The 16,007-nt window shown below is 45.6% G+C and overlaps 1 protein-coding gene across 1 annotated transcript in view; it reads right to left on the minus strand.

Moving 5' to 3' along the window:
- The window catches only part of NUFIP2 (nuclear FMR1 interacting protein 2), a 30,620-nt gene that overhangs the window by 13,485 nt on the left and 1,128 nt on the right, over positions 1-16,007 (minus strand). Inside the window, exon 2 of the mRNA XM_005298242.5 lies at positions 7,535-9,250. Within this exon, the coding sequence (XP_005298299.2) occupies positions 7,535-9,250 (1,716 nt within the window). The remainder of the gene's footprint in view (positions 1-7,534; positions 9,251-16,007) is intronic.

Genomic DNA, 16,007 nt, shown 5'->3' on the forward strand with positions numbered 1-16,007 from the left:
GCACTGCCAACACAAGGGGTTACATTGGCTTAACTTGGCCTCTCAAGGATGTGGATTTCACACCCAAGGGACAGAGCTGTGCCGATGTAACTTGGGGTAGACTAGCCTTTAGCCTCCAAATGTGATCTTCCTTTTTCTCCCAAGGAGGACAGGTAGAAGGGACGAGGGCGATTGGAGCAGGGTCCTGTAATTCCTGGCTATCTTGAAGTGATGGTTATCAAAGCGTACAGTCTGACAAATCCTGAAGAATTAACATAATTTATGAGCTCATCACATTAGTCTGAGACAGACTGCCATAAACCTTGAATTAACTATTCTGATAAGGAATGGGTTTAAATGCTAAATAAGAACAAATACATGTTCCTCTCCTCTGACTGACCTGTAACACTGAAATGCAGTCACCCCATACTATCTGAACATTTTATTTACCTGCTGAAACTTTTTCATGAAGGAAAAATACTTCTCTCCCCATTGGCTCTCTTGAGCCAATTACAACAGAGAACTAATGAGCTTAATACTTCCATCAATCTTAATGTTGGATTCTTCGTTCAATACGCTTTTCCTAGAATGAATCTGAGTTTTCCCCGTAGTTCTGGATTATCTCGGTGCCTCACTCATTGGCCCTTCATATCTGGCAGCTCAACAAATTGACCATGGCAGAAAACCCCTTTAAATTCATCAGGCCAATGACCGGGGGTGAAGGACAGAGAAAAAGGAAAGTTGCATAATTTGGAACGATTAGTAGAAGACTGTTTAGAATTGTAGGCTAAGTCCCTTCGATCTATGAGCAGATTTCCCAGCTTCCCATTCTCTGTTTTGGGATCGGTTTTTACATACTGATGCTGGTGAAGTTTGACGCTCCTAGCCTCCCTCTTTTCAGGCACAATAATATGAGCTGCAACTTCTCCACGCTCCCCACAGGATTTACAGCAGTGAGACAGCACCAAGAAGATCCTTTTATTTCCACAATTGCCTTTCCCTAGAGGAGGCTTACATAACCCCCAGAAATACAAAGGAGAACTTAACCAGGAATCAAATAACCCATTCCTTAAAAAGCAAGAGCAGCGGTGCCCCCCCCCCCCCCCAAAAAAAAAAAAACCAAAGATACACAGTATGTTCCTGCTCCAGGACCTCAGCTCAGACTGCAAAGCCTCAAGAATCAGTGAAATGTGCAGGGGTGGGGGGGTGGGAGAAGAAGATGCGCTAGATTTTCAGGAGCAATGACAAGTGAAACAGTGCATCTTCGCTCCAGAGACCTGCAAACCCTGAAAGATTTTACTAGCAAACCCTTCCAAGAGAATAGGGATGAGATTCAATGGGTCTGGTACCCTTCCCGTGAGGTCTCCCAAACCCTGGGCTCTCCAGGTCCATGCTCTATGAAGCTCTTAAATTCCACTGGACCAGGGCTCAGCTCTGGCAGGCAGGAGCTCCATCTTCCTGGTGATCTCAGGAGATGTCTGGGACAGGGCGTTCCAGCCGTGTCCAGTCATACGGCTTGAGATTATGGAATTACTACTTATCTAGGAAATCAAGAATCCTGTTATCCAAGGCCTCAATCCTACAATGGGACCTGTGTGGAGACACCTGCACGGAGCCCTATGGATTCAATGGGGTTCCCCAGTCCCACACATATGGCTCTGACAATACAAGAGGGGCCTAACCTAATGGGAAACAGAAGCCTGGCTATGATTCTATATAAAGATGGATACTTAACTTCCGTAAAATCTCTCCCTCCAGGGAGCCTGCTAGTGGCCAACAGGTTACATATTTCAGTAGTGCCGTGGACTAGATGTTTGATGATTTCAATTTACTATGTCAACTGTAAATATCCTGCTCAAAACAGAAAACTAGAAAGGAAGCTAGGGAGAGGGAGGCTTTTAATACCAGCTTCCCCATGGTTTGATTTGTGTCCCTACTTGCTGGTCGGAGGGATTTATATTCTGTTCTGGTTTGGTATAGGAAACAATGCACAAGGCTAAAACATTCTTCCGCTCTACTCTGCTCTGGTTAGGCCTCAGCTGGAGTTCTGTGGGCACCGCATTTCCAGAAAGATGTGGAGAAATTGGAAAGGGTCCAGAGAAGAGCAACAAGAATGATTAAAGGTCTAGAGAACATGACCTATGAAGGAAGGCTGAAAGAATTGGGTTTGTTTAGTTTGGAAAAGAGACGCCTGAGAGGGGACATGAGAGCAGTTTTCAGGTATCTAAAAGGGTGTCATAAGGAGGAGGGAGAAAACTTGTTCACCTTAGCCTCTAAGGATAGAACCAGAAGCAATGGGCTTGAACTGCAGCAAGGGAGGTCTAGGTTGGACATTAGGAAAAAGTTCCTAACTGTCAGGATGGTTAAACACTGGAATAAATTGCCTAGGGAGGTTGTGGAATCTCCATCTCTGGAGATATTTAAGAGTAGCTTAGATAAATGTCTATCAGGGATGGTCTAGACAGTATTTGGTCCTGCCATGCGGGCAGGGGACTGGACTTGATGACCTTTCGAGGTCCCTTCCAGTCCTAGAGTCTATGAAGTGTGTGTGGATCTTCAGTAACTCTGTACCACAGTTCTAGCCACTAATTGTTTTTCCTGCTGATCAGGATACATTAAAGACAAAAGGAGGGGGGGGGGGGGCGGGAGAAAGAAAAAACTAAACTAAAACACACAATTTTCTTACATTCAGGACCCACAAAAACATCAAAGTGTCAAACTGAGACCTAACCTCTTTCACCTAACAAAAGGAAAACTAGTTTTTTTTTTTTTCTCCCAAAAGACAAAACTGCTGAATTCACAGCTCTGCTATTTTTTTTGACCCAGTTCACCATTCCAGTGAAAGCCACTAGTGGCTGCTTGCTCTACTTCCCATGCCACTCGTGTTTGTTCATGGGGTACAGCAGAGAAGTCAAGAAGGAACTAAGCAGGAGCACTGGGAAGAACCCACAGGCAGGAAAGAACAGTAGATATAACTTTAGCTTTCTCTCCCCACCTCATCTGGGGTCTTTACTACTCTGTAATGAGACCTAAATCCTTCTTCCTTCAGCTAACAATATTCTTACTACATAGCTTCCCCTCCTCCCCCCAACACCCACATCATACAGAGGAATCCCTGAAATGCAGCCACCTCTGACCTAGAACATGTAGCCTTTGTGTTTAAAACAGCTGCCAATATATGACCATTTAGGATATGAAATATATTTTTTGAAAGGGAGCATTTAAAGCAATCTGAAAGTAGTTACTTCAGCTAAAGTATAGCTGGGACAAATACCATACTCTTGTTTTTTAAAAAAGGTACCACCAGAATTGGTAAAAACCACAGTTTTATCTCAAAGAGATGACACTTCAATAGCCACTACTGCATTGCCATGACTGGGTCAGTGCTGATCCAGAGGGAAGTGAAGCCCCCTGCAGAGTTAACACCACCTCCTGCAGGTCTGGGGGTTTTTCAGACTCCCATCCAAAATGATGGTTCAATCTCCATGTAGCAACCAGGCCCAATATTTAGCTAGTAGATTGATTTAACACACAGTTGATTCCTTTTACAGTACTACAGTACATAGTGGAGACGTACGAGTTTATCAGCAAAGAGACAGGCTGTTTAGCTCACCCAGAAGTTATGGGTTTGTTACAGAAATTACTAGTTGAAATGGACCAGTGTTATGCAGGAGGTCAGACTAGATGATCATAATAGTCCCTTTTCAATGGAACCCTGGAGGCAAAGCAGGGAGAAAGACTTATGTGAAACTAACTTTCAGAGCATCCAAAAAATACAAAGGTGCACAAGCAAGCACTGCCAGACCTTCAGCATAATTCCAGTGCCGGACACCCATGTGCCCAGCAAACTGATGAGGGCAAAAGCACACTGGGTACGTCTTCACATGTACAAACATTCCACTCCAAGAATTCCCATATCCAGCAATAGACCTTATAGCAAATCGTACCCTGACTGAAAAGACAACGCTGTCCAATGCCTAAAGCACAGGACTAGGACTCAAATGCTATTCCCAGCTGCCTCTGTGATTGTACTGCCGGGTGCCTCAGTTTCCCCCTCCCCATCAGTAAAAGGGCAGCAACACCTTTCAATGGGAAGCTGAGACTGTTACTCACATTGTATAAAGCACTTTCAACTCGTGGATGGAACATACATGTACAGAAATTATCAACAGAACCATCCTGTGTTTTAGTTTGCGAGGACTCAACTATGAGCGTTACCAGATTAATATGGAAGACAGGTCTGAGAAGCGAGCCATCAACACCTCTTTCCAGGTTGATTATTTGCTTTAGAGGAGCTATTCCCCAATGAAATCCAAACACACTAACTGTTCAGTCTGCACAAATCTCCCCCAAACTACAACAGCTAAAACACAAGTCAGGCTTTCAGCTTCTCACCATTGCAGATAGCACAGAACGATTTATCAGACCTACTTCAAAGGAACATGGCAGTTATTTATCAGGGACACTGGGAAACTGCACAAGACAAGCAGTGGCAGAACCGTGGAGAACTTACCATTATTTTGCTGTTCTACATATTCTGAAGCTTTGTTAGACATTTTATTAGAGCTTATTCTATGATTCTACATCATGAACATCAGTTGGAAGGGACCTCAGGAGGTCATCTAGTCCAACCCCCTGCTCTGTGCTGTGGTCTGACTGTAGGCCAACAGAACATAAGCAGAAAGTGGTGCTGGTATTTTCACCCACACATACAGATCACGGACAACGGCCCATATCCTGTAACTGGATGTGGGCAGACAGACCCTTGCACCAGCGTGGAGCTCACCAATTTCAATTGGGCTCTGCCTGGTCACCCACCAGGATTTGATTGCAGGATCATGGCCTTAACGAGTAATTACTTTTTGTAGCTGTCTGTGAGGAAGAGCAGTAGGTCTCACACCACAGATCCAAAAAAGTGGCACTTCAGAAAATATGCTCCAAATCATGCTGGAATCCTTTCAGAACAAATGCAAACATACAGATGAACCAGAAAGCAGAACAATGGGAAGACACTCAAATTTGGACTTTGGTTTCCACTCCCCAAACCAGGAGAGGCATCTAATGAGCACTGACTCGTATGATGCATGCTCAGGTTCTTCCCAGCAACCCATGTCACATGATTTGTATGGCATTGATTACAAGAGACATCCACCCAATATCGATATCTTGGCTTCAGCCTAGAAATCATCTGGAAATTGGTATAGGAGAAGGCAAGTTGAGAAATAAAGAAGGCACCTGAGAAGGATGTTGGGGCAAAGAACTCCAGCTCACCCCAAACATATCCCAGAATCATAGTATGACTGAAGTTACTGCTCTGGATGGGCCAAAGTAGAAAAAGTGTGTGTACAGGTGTGGGCAGAGGGGGCTGCTGGCAAAGGAAAGGGAAGAGCTGCACAATTAGTTTAGAAGTGCTTTCATTCCCATTAAGTGTATATTTCTGCCATTGACAATGATTAGCTCCTTCATAGAGCATGGGAGGGGGGTTGTTAATCACCTCCAATGTAGCTACTACTATTTAGGTGGAGACAGGCTTGCCCAGCTGACCGAAGACGGGAAGAGATCTAAAGAATAGGGGTAACCGAATGGCTACTGAGTTTCTTTAAAAAATAAATTTACGCTGAGCAAAACCAAAATAAAAATCCAAGTTTGCAACTGTTGCAGAAATCTCCAGACATGGTAGGATGAGGCTTGTCTGGAACTTTATTTCCCAGTGTCCCTGGTTTTCTCTGAAAGGCTGGCTGAGATTCAAGACTCAACAGGTGCAAGGAACACAAAATTCTAAAGCTCTGCTTCGTGACTAAAAGAAATCCTGAAGTGTAGATAAAAATAAATTGATGAACACTAGGTTGTTATTCCCAATGAGAATACTAGTGCATAAAGGGTTACGAAGTTACAGTGTGATGACCTGGAATAATTTTTGAGTTGCTTAATAGCAAACAAAGCCACCAAGATTTCTATGCTGTACCTGAATGAACTATGAAGGCCTTGGAGAGGTAATTTTGCACTCTCTCTCTGCAATGGGTCATAATGCATTAAATTTCCACTTAGGCCATTAAAGAAATCTTGTCCCCCACTTCTGAGCAGCTATCATTCAGCTCTCCCCTGAAAGGAATACTTCATGTAAGACTGCCTGGAGCATTTCCCCCCCCTTTTTTTTTTGGTTTGGGGGGAGGAGGGGGGGGGGGGAGAAGAGATAGCAAAAAATAAATTAAAAGGGAACTGCCCAAAAGGTAGATAAGCAACAGCAAGTCATAGGAGCACCTAGCTCAGAGGTGGGCAAACTATGGCCCTCTCCTGCCCAGCCCCTGACCCGTGAGGCTAGCCCCCGGCCCCTCCCCTGCTGTTCCCCCTCCTCCGCAGCCTCAACTCACTGCGCTGCTGGCACAATGCTCTGGGCAGCGAGCTCCTGGGGCAGCGCAGCTGCAGAGCCCGGCCTGACCTGATGCTCTGTGCGGCACGGTGGCGTGGCTGTCTCCAGCCAGGTGGCGCAGCTGTAGCACCGATGGAGTGGTAAGGGGGCAGGGAGCGGGGGTTGGATAGAGGGCAGGGGAGTTCAGGGTGGTGGTTGGGGGGGAGGGGGGGCAGGGGTCCCGGGGGCAGTCAGGGGACATGGAGAAGGGGTGGTTGGATGGGGCAGGGGTCCCCGGGGGGTGTGTGTGTGGGGGGGGAAATCAGGAATGAGAGGAGGGGTTGGATGGGTCAGCAGGGGGCAGTCAGGGACAGGGAGAAGGGGTGGTTGGATGGGGCAGGGGTCCCCGGGCGGGGGGGGGGGGGAGGAGGAGTCAGGAATGAGAGGAGGGGGTTGGATGGGGAAGCAGGGGGCAATCAGGGGACAGGGAGTAGTCAGATAGGGGTCAGGCCACGCCTGGCTGTTTGCGGAAGCACAGCCTCCCCAACCAGCCCGCCATACAATTTTGGAAACCCGATGTGGCCCTCAGGCCAAAAAATTTGCCCGCCCCGACCTAGCTAACTGAACTGCAGAGCTGGCAAGAAGAGGCAGAGAGCTTGTGAACATTCAAAAGCTTCTGAGCCAAACAAGAACCAGGGGTAATTGGAGTTATTTTATTCTATTGGCTCCTAGCTGGAAATATTCACGTCACATCTCAAACACCCAGCTCTTAAAAAACACCCCACACCCCGAAGCCTTGTCTGTGACAGACAGCCTTAAAACAAGAGGAACAGACCAGGTGAACCAGTGGGTCCATTGCTGAGTTTTCACCCTCTTCAACGTCAGGAAGTTTTGGAAGATCTACTCACCATACATGAATTTAAAACAAACAGGCACCAAAGGTAAAACAGCTGCTAACTAACTATTACCTTTACCAAATCTCTCTCACTTACCCACATGAATAGAGAAGTGAGCACCTTTAACATAGCTTGAATGAAATCAAGTGACTGCTAGAGTATTTTAAAAACAAAATTCTTATACTGCTGGCCATCAAAGACTGGGAGCACCAGGGCCGTTCTTAAGATCAAGGCATGCAAACTTTACCGGATTGGATTTTCCCAAACCAATTAAGAGAGAGCTCCATTAGGAAACAAATTGAACCATTACCTTTAGTGTGATATACAATAGCAGCCCTCAGGTCAAAAGAACCCCAGCTATCTTTCCTTTCTAGGCCTCTCTGGTACCTCTGATCTTTGGCGGAGGCTAACAAATTGTTCGTAGGAGAGGCCAAGGGATTCTCTAGTTCATAGTCCTTTGAGAGGAATATTAAAGCACCTTGGCTACTGGTGTCTGCCATTTGCAGGTCACCCATGTGATGTGGCTCCAAAGACAAGACTCCAATCTCACTAGCAGTCCCAGGCTTTATAATAGCACTAAGTATTTGAGGGCTAGTCCGTTTTTCCAGCTCATAAGCCTTAGGAAACACAGGTTGTTCAGTTCCTGAGGGAATGATTTCAGCACCCTGTGAAACCAAAGTGGCAGGATATTCCCCTTGAAATGTCACTTCCATTATTTTATTATCCACGGATTTCCCCAGAACAGTCTCAGGCCCAGCACTGGGCTCGTTTATAAATGATAAACCCCACTGGTTCTGGAAGATATCCCCCAGGTTCTGCTGATTTGTCTGAGACGGCAGATCTACCTGTGCTGTGCCCAAAAGCACAGATTGCATATTTGAAGGGTAGATAAAAAGGCTAGACTTCTTTTGTTCAACGGCTGTTGAAGTTGTACTTATGTCCTGGTGTACGGACTCAGACGAGGTTGATGTTAAAGTACTAGCAGCAGTTGTGAGCAGTGGCTGGGTCCCTGGAGAATATACATTTCCATCAGACCCTGCTAAAATGGGCCCATTCGAAAAGCTAGCAGAAGTAACAGACTTCATAGCAGACATGGGGACTTGGGAGAGTCGACTCGGCATCTGGGCCTGCGTTTCTCCAGTAGATGAAGACGACGATGAAGAAGACAGAGACGAAGATGGGTTTTGAGCTGCTTTGTTGAGGTTTTCTTTAACTTTGCTTGCATAACTTATTTTAGGAACTATTTTAGCACTGCTGTTGTCCACTGGAAAAACTGGGGGTGGTTTAAACAGGGTCCACGAGTCCTCTTTTGATGCAGCCGCTGATGCATGCTTCCCCTTGGGCCGGTCATCAAACTTTTTGCTGCTAATCCCAGGTTTGGCATCAGAGTTTTTTCGTTGTACCTCCCCAACCCCAGTTTTCCCACGGCCTGCTCCTCCAGGCCCAGCTTCATACTTCCAAACAGGCTTAGTATTGTCAACTCGGTTTCCCTTTTGTTCACTATAGTCAGTCTTGAAACTCTCAAGTTCCTGTTTTAAGGATGGGGCATTGACCTCCTGTTGCATTATTTTGTCCTGCACTAGATTCAAGTTCTCACAACCCTTGGCACTGTTACGCCTGCCTTTCCGTTTCTTAGGTGTGGTATATCCACTCTCAGACCCACTACCATCATTATCTGCCCCTTTGCCTACATAGCCATTAGTGATATAAGCAGAACTATTTGTTACAACACCATTTGGAATAGATACTGCCTCTGGCTTGTCTGAGGATTGATTTTCTCTAAGTTTATTCTCATAAATTTTTTCATTCTTTTTGTCCATACTGTTTTTCTGAATGAAGTTCTTGGGTTTGATTCCAGCTTTCCCAAAGGTGCTGGCCTTAACAGTCTGCTTTGGGTTTACATTAGTGTCTACAAGTTGCTGGCTGCCATTCGGTACCCTGGAAGATGGGTTGGTTGTTTCATCAGCACACAGGCCCTTTAATGATACTTCTCTTTCTCCTGCGTTACCATTTAGCTCTCCATAACCTACAAAGAGGCAAAAAACAACAAAAAGGCAAGAATTAAAATGTGAAACGTTAAACTTCTGATTGAAAAAAAGCTATAATTAAACCTCTAAGCATAACCAGCTTCTTCAAATAGGCTTTTTAAAAGAGTAAAAAGTGTCCACCCTTTGATATGTGAAAGCAGGTCCTTACCACTTAACGTCAAAGTAAAGGGTACGGTCTCACCTCAATGATGGGAGTTAAGCACGTAAATCCACTAGAAGGAAACACTTCTCTATGGACTCTAACGTGCAATAGAGCATTTGGCAGGCCTCTGGGCTCTTAATTTTTTAAAGAATATATCCCTTTGCATACAGAAAGCAATCAGGCTATTCTCAATGCTGAAGAGAACTGAAACGTTATTTTGGATTTTCAGATCAAGGAAGGGGAAAATTCACTCCCAAGAAGCTACAACTGGACAGCTGGATCTTCCACCTTTGCTAAGTCAATTTCTTAAAACCCAGCATATTATGAACAGAGGGCCAATTTTTATAAGCTCCTGCCATCTCTAAGGTCTGCAATATTATTTAGAACTGACTGCCATGCAAAGCTCAAGTGCACAAATGTCAGTGACAGTTAACCATGACCAAATTCCACCTCTTTGTTATGTGACTGTATTTTTGGTGTGAAGATGAAGAAATTATGCTATTTTCCTAGTAAAATTCTTATTCACTTAAAGATACATGATAATATGGAAAAAGAAGAGGAGTACTTGTGGCACCTTAGAGACTAACAAATTTATTAGAGCATAAGCTTTCGTGGACTACAGCCCACTTCTTCAGATGCATACTATGCATATGATAATATGGTTTGATTCTGGTAAGTTTAAGAATGCTTAGGACATTGCTATACAAGCTACTTCAAAGTCCCTGTTGATCATCAGGACTTCATCCAATTCATACACTGATTACGTTTCCACCTTGTCATTGTTTCCTCAAACACTGCTTTTTGCACCCAGGTCAGTGAGAGACAAATAGCCCCAACTCTTACTTCATCCTATCCCTAAGTACTATCTGTGAGCTACATTTTCCAGTGCTCATCAGCTTTGGAAATGCTTTTAGAAAATTTCCCATTGTAACATTCCCTCATGTCATTTGAAAATAGTGTTAAAAGTGATAGGAGGCCGACCACTTCCCTGCATGAGTTATTAGCTTTAAAAAGATAAAACAACTGAAAAGAAATAATCTTCTATTCTTTAGGTGAACTTTTCCAGCAGTGTGAGGCCAAGCCATTGAAAAACTACAGTATTACAAGGGCACCCTGGGGAAAATGGAAGTATTGGCAGATCTGGATTTAGGTACAGGAAACACAGGCCCTTACCTAGATCCCCACCTCATTGAATCATGTGATTACATCAGAATCTCAGCTTCCCTCAAAAGAAAAAGTAGGGTTCTAGCCCTCGTGGTTGCAAAGAGAAATTCAAAAACATGACCAGGTGTAACTGATGCATTGATGTCTGCAGAAAAGCATGAACTGTCCCATGCACATGAATGGCGCACAACTCCAAGACCTACAGCTCTGGAGGGCCCCACCATCACTACATCAACAGGGGACTATATTTGTGACAGGGGAAGAATGCAGTGGGCTCAGTCCACCCACCATAAACAAGTAAATAATGGAGTTCCCTGCTGCTACCCCTTTGGAGGGGGAGGGCCCTGCTGGAGCTCTTGGGACAAGGAAGGAGATCCAGGGTGTTGCCCCTAACCTTTTTTATTTTTTATTTTTTTTTTTTGGGGGGGGGGGGGGGGGGGAAGTGATCACTACTGCCACTTCAAGGGCAGGTGGGGCCAGAAGCCAGCCAGCCTCCCCCCCCCCCCAATGTCCTGGCATCTCTGGGGCCTCAAATTATCTTAATATGGCTTGACTGTGTCAAACTTTTCAGATGCAAGAAAACTCTCGTGTTCTCCTCAACAGAAAACATGTTGGGCCTGATTCATTACACTGTTGTAAAAATGGTGTAATGCAGGTGACACCCTGGTCTAGCAAGTTCAGAATGAATATTTACCAAGCAGAAATTTTCTTCTTCTTCAACTGCTATGCTAAAAACTGTCACTCTCAAAATTAAGGGATCTTGCATCCTAAACACTCCTGCCTAGTCTACAACTAAAACTAAGGTCAACTTAGCTACATCGCTCAGGGCTGTGAAAAAGTTCAGGCTCTGTACAACACAGCTAGGTCAACTTAACCCACAATGCAGACACAGCTAGGTCAGTGGATTTACTACTGCTACAGAAAAACCCCTTTTATTGCTGTAGTGTCTACACTACAGTGGCGTAGCTGCAGCTGGGTTGCTGTAGTACTTATAGTGCAGACATTCAGCTGCCAGGCATCTGAGGGTAAGTGGTCATATCTTGTGGGACTCTGAACCAGGGAGATTCCTGCAAGAACCCCATTGCTCAGCTTGTAGAGGGAGGTTAAACAAGGTAAGACAGTGTGTAACTCTCAGCAACCGCTATAAGTTTTCCAATAATGTAATGGTGTTAATATTGTTGACCATAAATACTTCAACCCAACGAAGCACAGATTGATGGAATTCTAATGGATGAGCCAAGGATTGAAAATTAGTTTCGGATGACATGCAGAGAGCAAGTCTTTTCAAGGATAAGATACTGTATAAGGCCTTTTGTGAATCAGATTTCTGACATCACTATTTAATAAAACAAAATAAAGAGAATGATCATAAGACCACTATGTATCAGGAGTGAGAGAAATTAATGGATTTTGCTTTTGACTTCATTAAGAGTGTCAACAGTTTCAAGTTCCAGTTTCAGGCATCGACATGAACTGCGTAAATTTTCTCCAAGCTAATGCCTGGAATACAAGGTGTTGGCTTGACAGCTGTAAAAGTGCACTTCAAATAGAGAAGCTTATTCTGCCACTGTCAAGTTTTAGAAACACAGAAGTATGTTTCCAGATGTTTTGTTTGGCCATGAGACCCCAAAAAAGACCTCAGAAGGACATTTTTAAACTGGAATTTGACAGGCATTAGTCCAAAGGCACACAACTTCCCAATATATCCAAAGGCGGTAAACTTGGATATTATTTTTATTCAGTTATTTTGCTTAATAACTTGTTTCAGCATATACTTAGTCAGTCCCCTATTACACTCACCTGCAGATGATTGTGCAAGACTCATTAGCATGCAGGTTTGGGGCACCTTGACATCTATTTTTGATACAGTTCAGGTCCCTAACTGCCTTTTGGGTAGCCAGCAAAAGAACATTTTAAAAGACTAAATGCACATGGCATTCCAACAGCTTTCTGAACTTTACTATAACGTATCATTAAGTACACACACACACAGGCATCAGTAATATAAGTTGTAAAAACAAAGACCTGGCCACACTGAGATTTGAAACCATGGCCCCGATCCTGCAGTGTGATCTGTGTGGGTATAGAGTGGACTCTGTGTGTGTGTGGGGGGGGGGGGGGGGGGGGGTAGGAGAATCAGTCTGCTTTAGCTACCACTTTTCTGGAGAACCATGTTTGAATACCAGTTTTGGTAGAAAGATGCTAACACAATTCCAAATTTCTGTGCTGATGGTCTTATTCACCCAACATACAGATAACCTTAACCGGAAAATCGGCAAGTTTTAGGATGTTTTTATTTTTCTGTCATTAAACTGGATGTGGGCCAGAGAAATGTTTGGAGATTCTTCCCTTCAGCTCCTTGAGAATAGCATTTAGGAATCCCAACCCCATGCAGAGTCTAATGAAGTCAATAAAAAAAAAAAAAAAAAAAAAACTTCAGAGTAACTTCAATGGATTTAGGATCAGATCCTTACCCACAGTTTAGTTTTCAATGAATGAAAGTGAGGTATTTGGAATGAATTCTCTGAAGGACCTTCTGGACTGCCAGTTATAAAATCACTTAAAGACCAGTCTCACACCATGGAAGGCAATGGGAGTTTTTCCAAGGGCTTCCTTGGAAGCAGAATCAAGCTCCCAGAGAAATGGCTGGGATCTCTACTTTTGAATACAGCCTTTCTTCCACTAATACAAAAGCTAGGATTTTACCTGGGTATTAAAGGAAGATATTTTCTAATCACGAGACAATGTGCTCTCACTCTCCCAGGAAGCTTTATGGAGTTTAAAATACTGATGCTGAATTGTGTGGAGAATTAATGAGTGTGTGTGTTATTTGTTGTCTTATATCACATTTTATAATTTGACCAATTGTTTTTGTTATGGACAAGCACTAATACATTTTATTTTTAAATACACTAGCTAGACAAAATAATGCCAGGACAGGGGAGAGATCTGCAGGCACTTGGCACTACCATTTACACCCATGTACCAAGATCAGTGCTGGTATCATGGTGGCAGGCCCCTACCACTGTCAGATGTAATATCAATGCCTGTCTTTCCATGCTGAAAGCTCACATCCTGAAGGCAGAAGTGAAGGTTATTAACCACTCTTGTGCTGGGGATAAGAGCAGAATTAGTTCTCATGAGAATACATTCTAATCCATGCTTGAACTGTTCAGAGTGAACATTTTTCTTACATATTATAGGACCATTGTGAGAATTTAAGGTTCGTTTTAATTCTACAACAAGAAAAAAATTCCTCTGTGCACACAGTCATATCACAATACCAGCCAACAGTGTTACTAGGTTTCCTCAGCCTGTACTCCCACAAACCAAGGGTATGTCCACACTACAAGTGCTACAGAGGCACACCTGCATCTACATCACTGTAGTGTAACACTTGCCACATCAATGGAAGGGTGTTTTTGGTTTCTGTGGTAAATCTACCCTCTCAAGAGGTGGTAGCTAGGTCCACAGAAATTATTTCATCAACATAGCTGCACCTACAGTGAGGGTTACGTCCACCTATGTTGCACAGCTGTGAAATTTTTCACAGCCCTGAGTGATGTAGGTAGGCTGACCTAAATTTTAGGTGCAGACCAGGCCAAGGAATGACGGCATTTGGTCTCTAGTGGCAGGCGCATACCCTACTTCTAAGGTGCTATGACTGAATAAGCCATTCAGCAGCAGAGGTGTTAATTCAGCACATGCCAGGATAATGCTGGGAGGTGAGAGATGCACTGCATTGGCTGGAATTGCCATCTATGGCATAAGATGAAAACCTAAGGTCCTGACCCCTTATGTTATTAATGATGCCCTAGCCCCAGTGAAGAATGTACAGCGTGTCATGGCCAAATTCAAGTGTGTCTAAGGTCTCACCCATAGCTTCAAATGGATATGAGATTCTTGACTTTGCAGCCTTAAACCATTATGTAGGGTTTCTGTGTTATTTGTTAAACAACTACTGCACCCAAAAGGTTGCTGCTTTTCAGTGGTAGATATCCCATCTCCTAGATAAAACAATCCCTCAATATACCCAAAAAGCACTTGAGGATCTGAGAGACTGAAAGACCCCATGTTGTACAGGGAGTTTTATTTCTCAGGTCCTAATCCTGCAACCAGATTTGAGCAGGCAGGCAGGCCCGTATCCCCATGTGGAGTCCCATTAATTGTGATGAAAATCCAAATGCGTCTAAGATTCCACTCACAGAATCAGGGCCTTAGAAATCTATTGCCATTATGTTATTAGCAGAATAATTTCTTTTTGATCCTTCAGCAAATCCAGAACACCAGCTAAGTTTTCTCAGAGACTAAAGAATTCCCCAGTTTCTCCAGACATGGAGGCAAAGCTGCCATTGCCTGCATTTGAAGGGCACAAAAGGTTTCCTGAGGAGTGGTGTCTGAATGCACACTGCACTGAAATTTTATATTTCAATGTGATGTTCTAGAAACTGTCACAAACATGGAGCCCTAATAAAATCAATTTAAGCTTAATCCTGCTTACTGAAGTCTGACTCCAGAGAAGCTAGGCGCTTCGCTCAAATCTCTCTAACCTACAACCCAGTGTTTGTCTTCACTTACAGTGGGGAGCTTTGGGGCAACATTTACATTAAACAAACCTAAGGTAAAGCCTGTAAATCTCCCCTTCCCACCCCCTCCAACATAAAACCAGACACGTATTGGAGAGGAAAGGGGCCAGTTTATACTCCGCTCACACAAAGGACCTGGGGGAGAAGGCTATCCATAGCCATCTTTGCTGCACAAATGAGCACCTCCATTAAGACTAAAATCTCCACTGCCCCGTGCCCCCCACTGCTTAGGGCCGGGGACAGGCAGCTGGCCGGGCCGCCCAAGTGTTTCAAGCCCAGGCGCTGGGTGGGCGCTGGGCCCTGCAGCCGGGCTGAGCGGGGTTCACCCCAACGTGCCCCCCCACACCCCGGGCCATGTGCTGCTACTCCCAGGGGGCGGCCCGGCCTCCCCGCAGCCCCCGCCCGTCCCACCCAGAGCGCCAGGCCTAGCCCCGCCAGCGCCCCACGCGGCCCTGCCCACCCGCCGCCGAGCTCCCAGGCCCCGCGCGCTGCCCCTCGGCTCCCGCCGCCGCCTCCTTCGCCAGAGCCGCGGGCCCCCGGCCCGGCCCCGCCCAACCACCGCCAGGCCCCGGCCCCCGCCGCCCCCTCAGCTCCCTCCCCCGCCAGGCCGCGGCCCCCCTCCCCCAGCCGGGGAGCGGGAAACGTGCCCGCTGAGCCGAGCCCCGCGCAGGCCGCGCCGAGACGCTGCCCCCACAGAGCCGCTCCCGCCCCCGCCCAGGCCCAGGCCCACCCAGGGGCCGCTGCGGCGGGGGCGGGCCCGGGTGGGGCCGTCGCGGGTGGGACCCAGCCCCTAGGCCCGGCCGGCGGCTCCCCGCGCCGGGCCCGGCTCCCAACATGGCGGAC

Source organism: Chrysemys picta, chromosome 19 (genome assembly GCF_011386835.1).
Source record: "Chrysemys picta bellii isolate R12L10 chromosome 19, ASM1138683v2, whole genome shotgun sequence".
NCBI classification, from domain to species: Eukaryota; Metazoa; Chordata; order Testudines; family Emydidae; genus Chrysemys; species Chrysemys picta.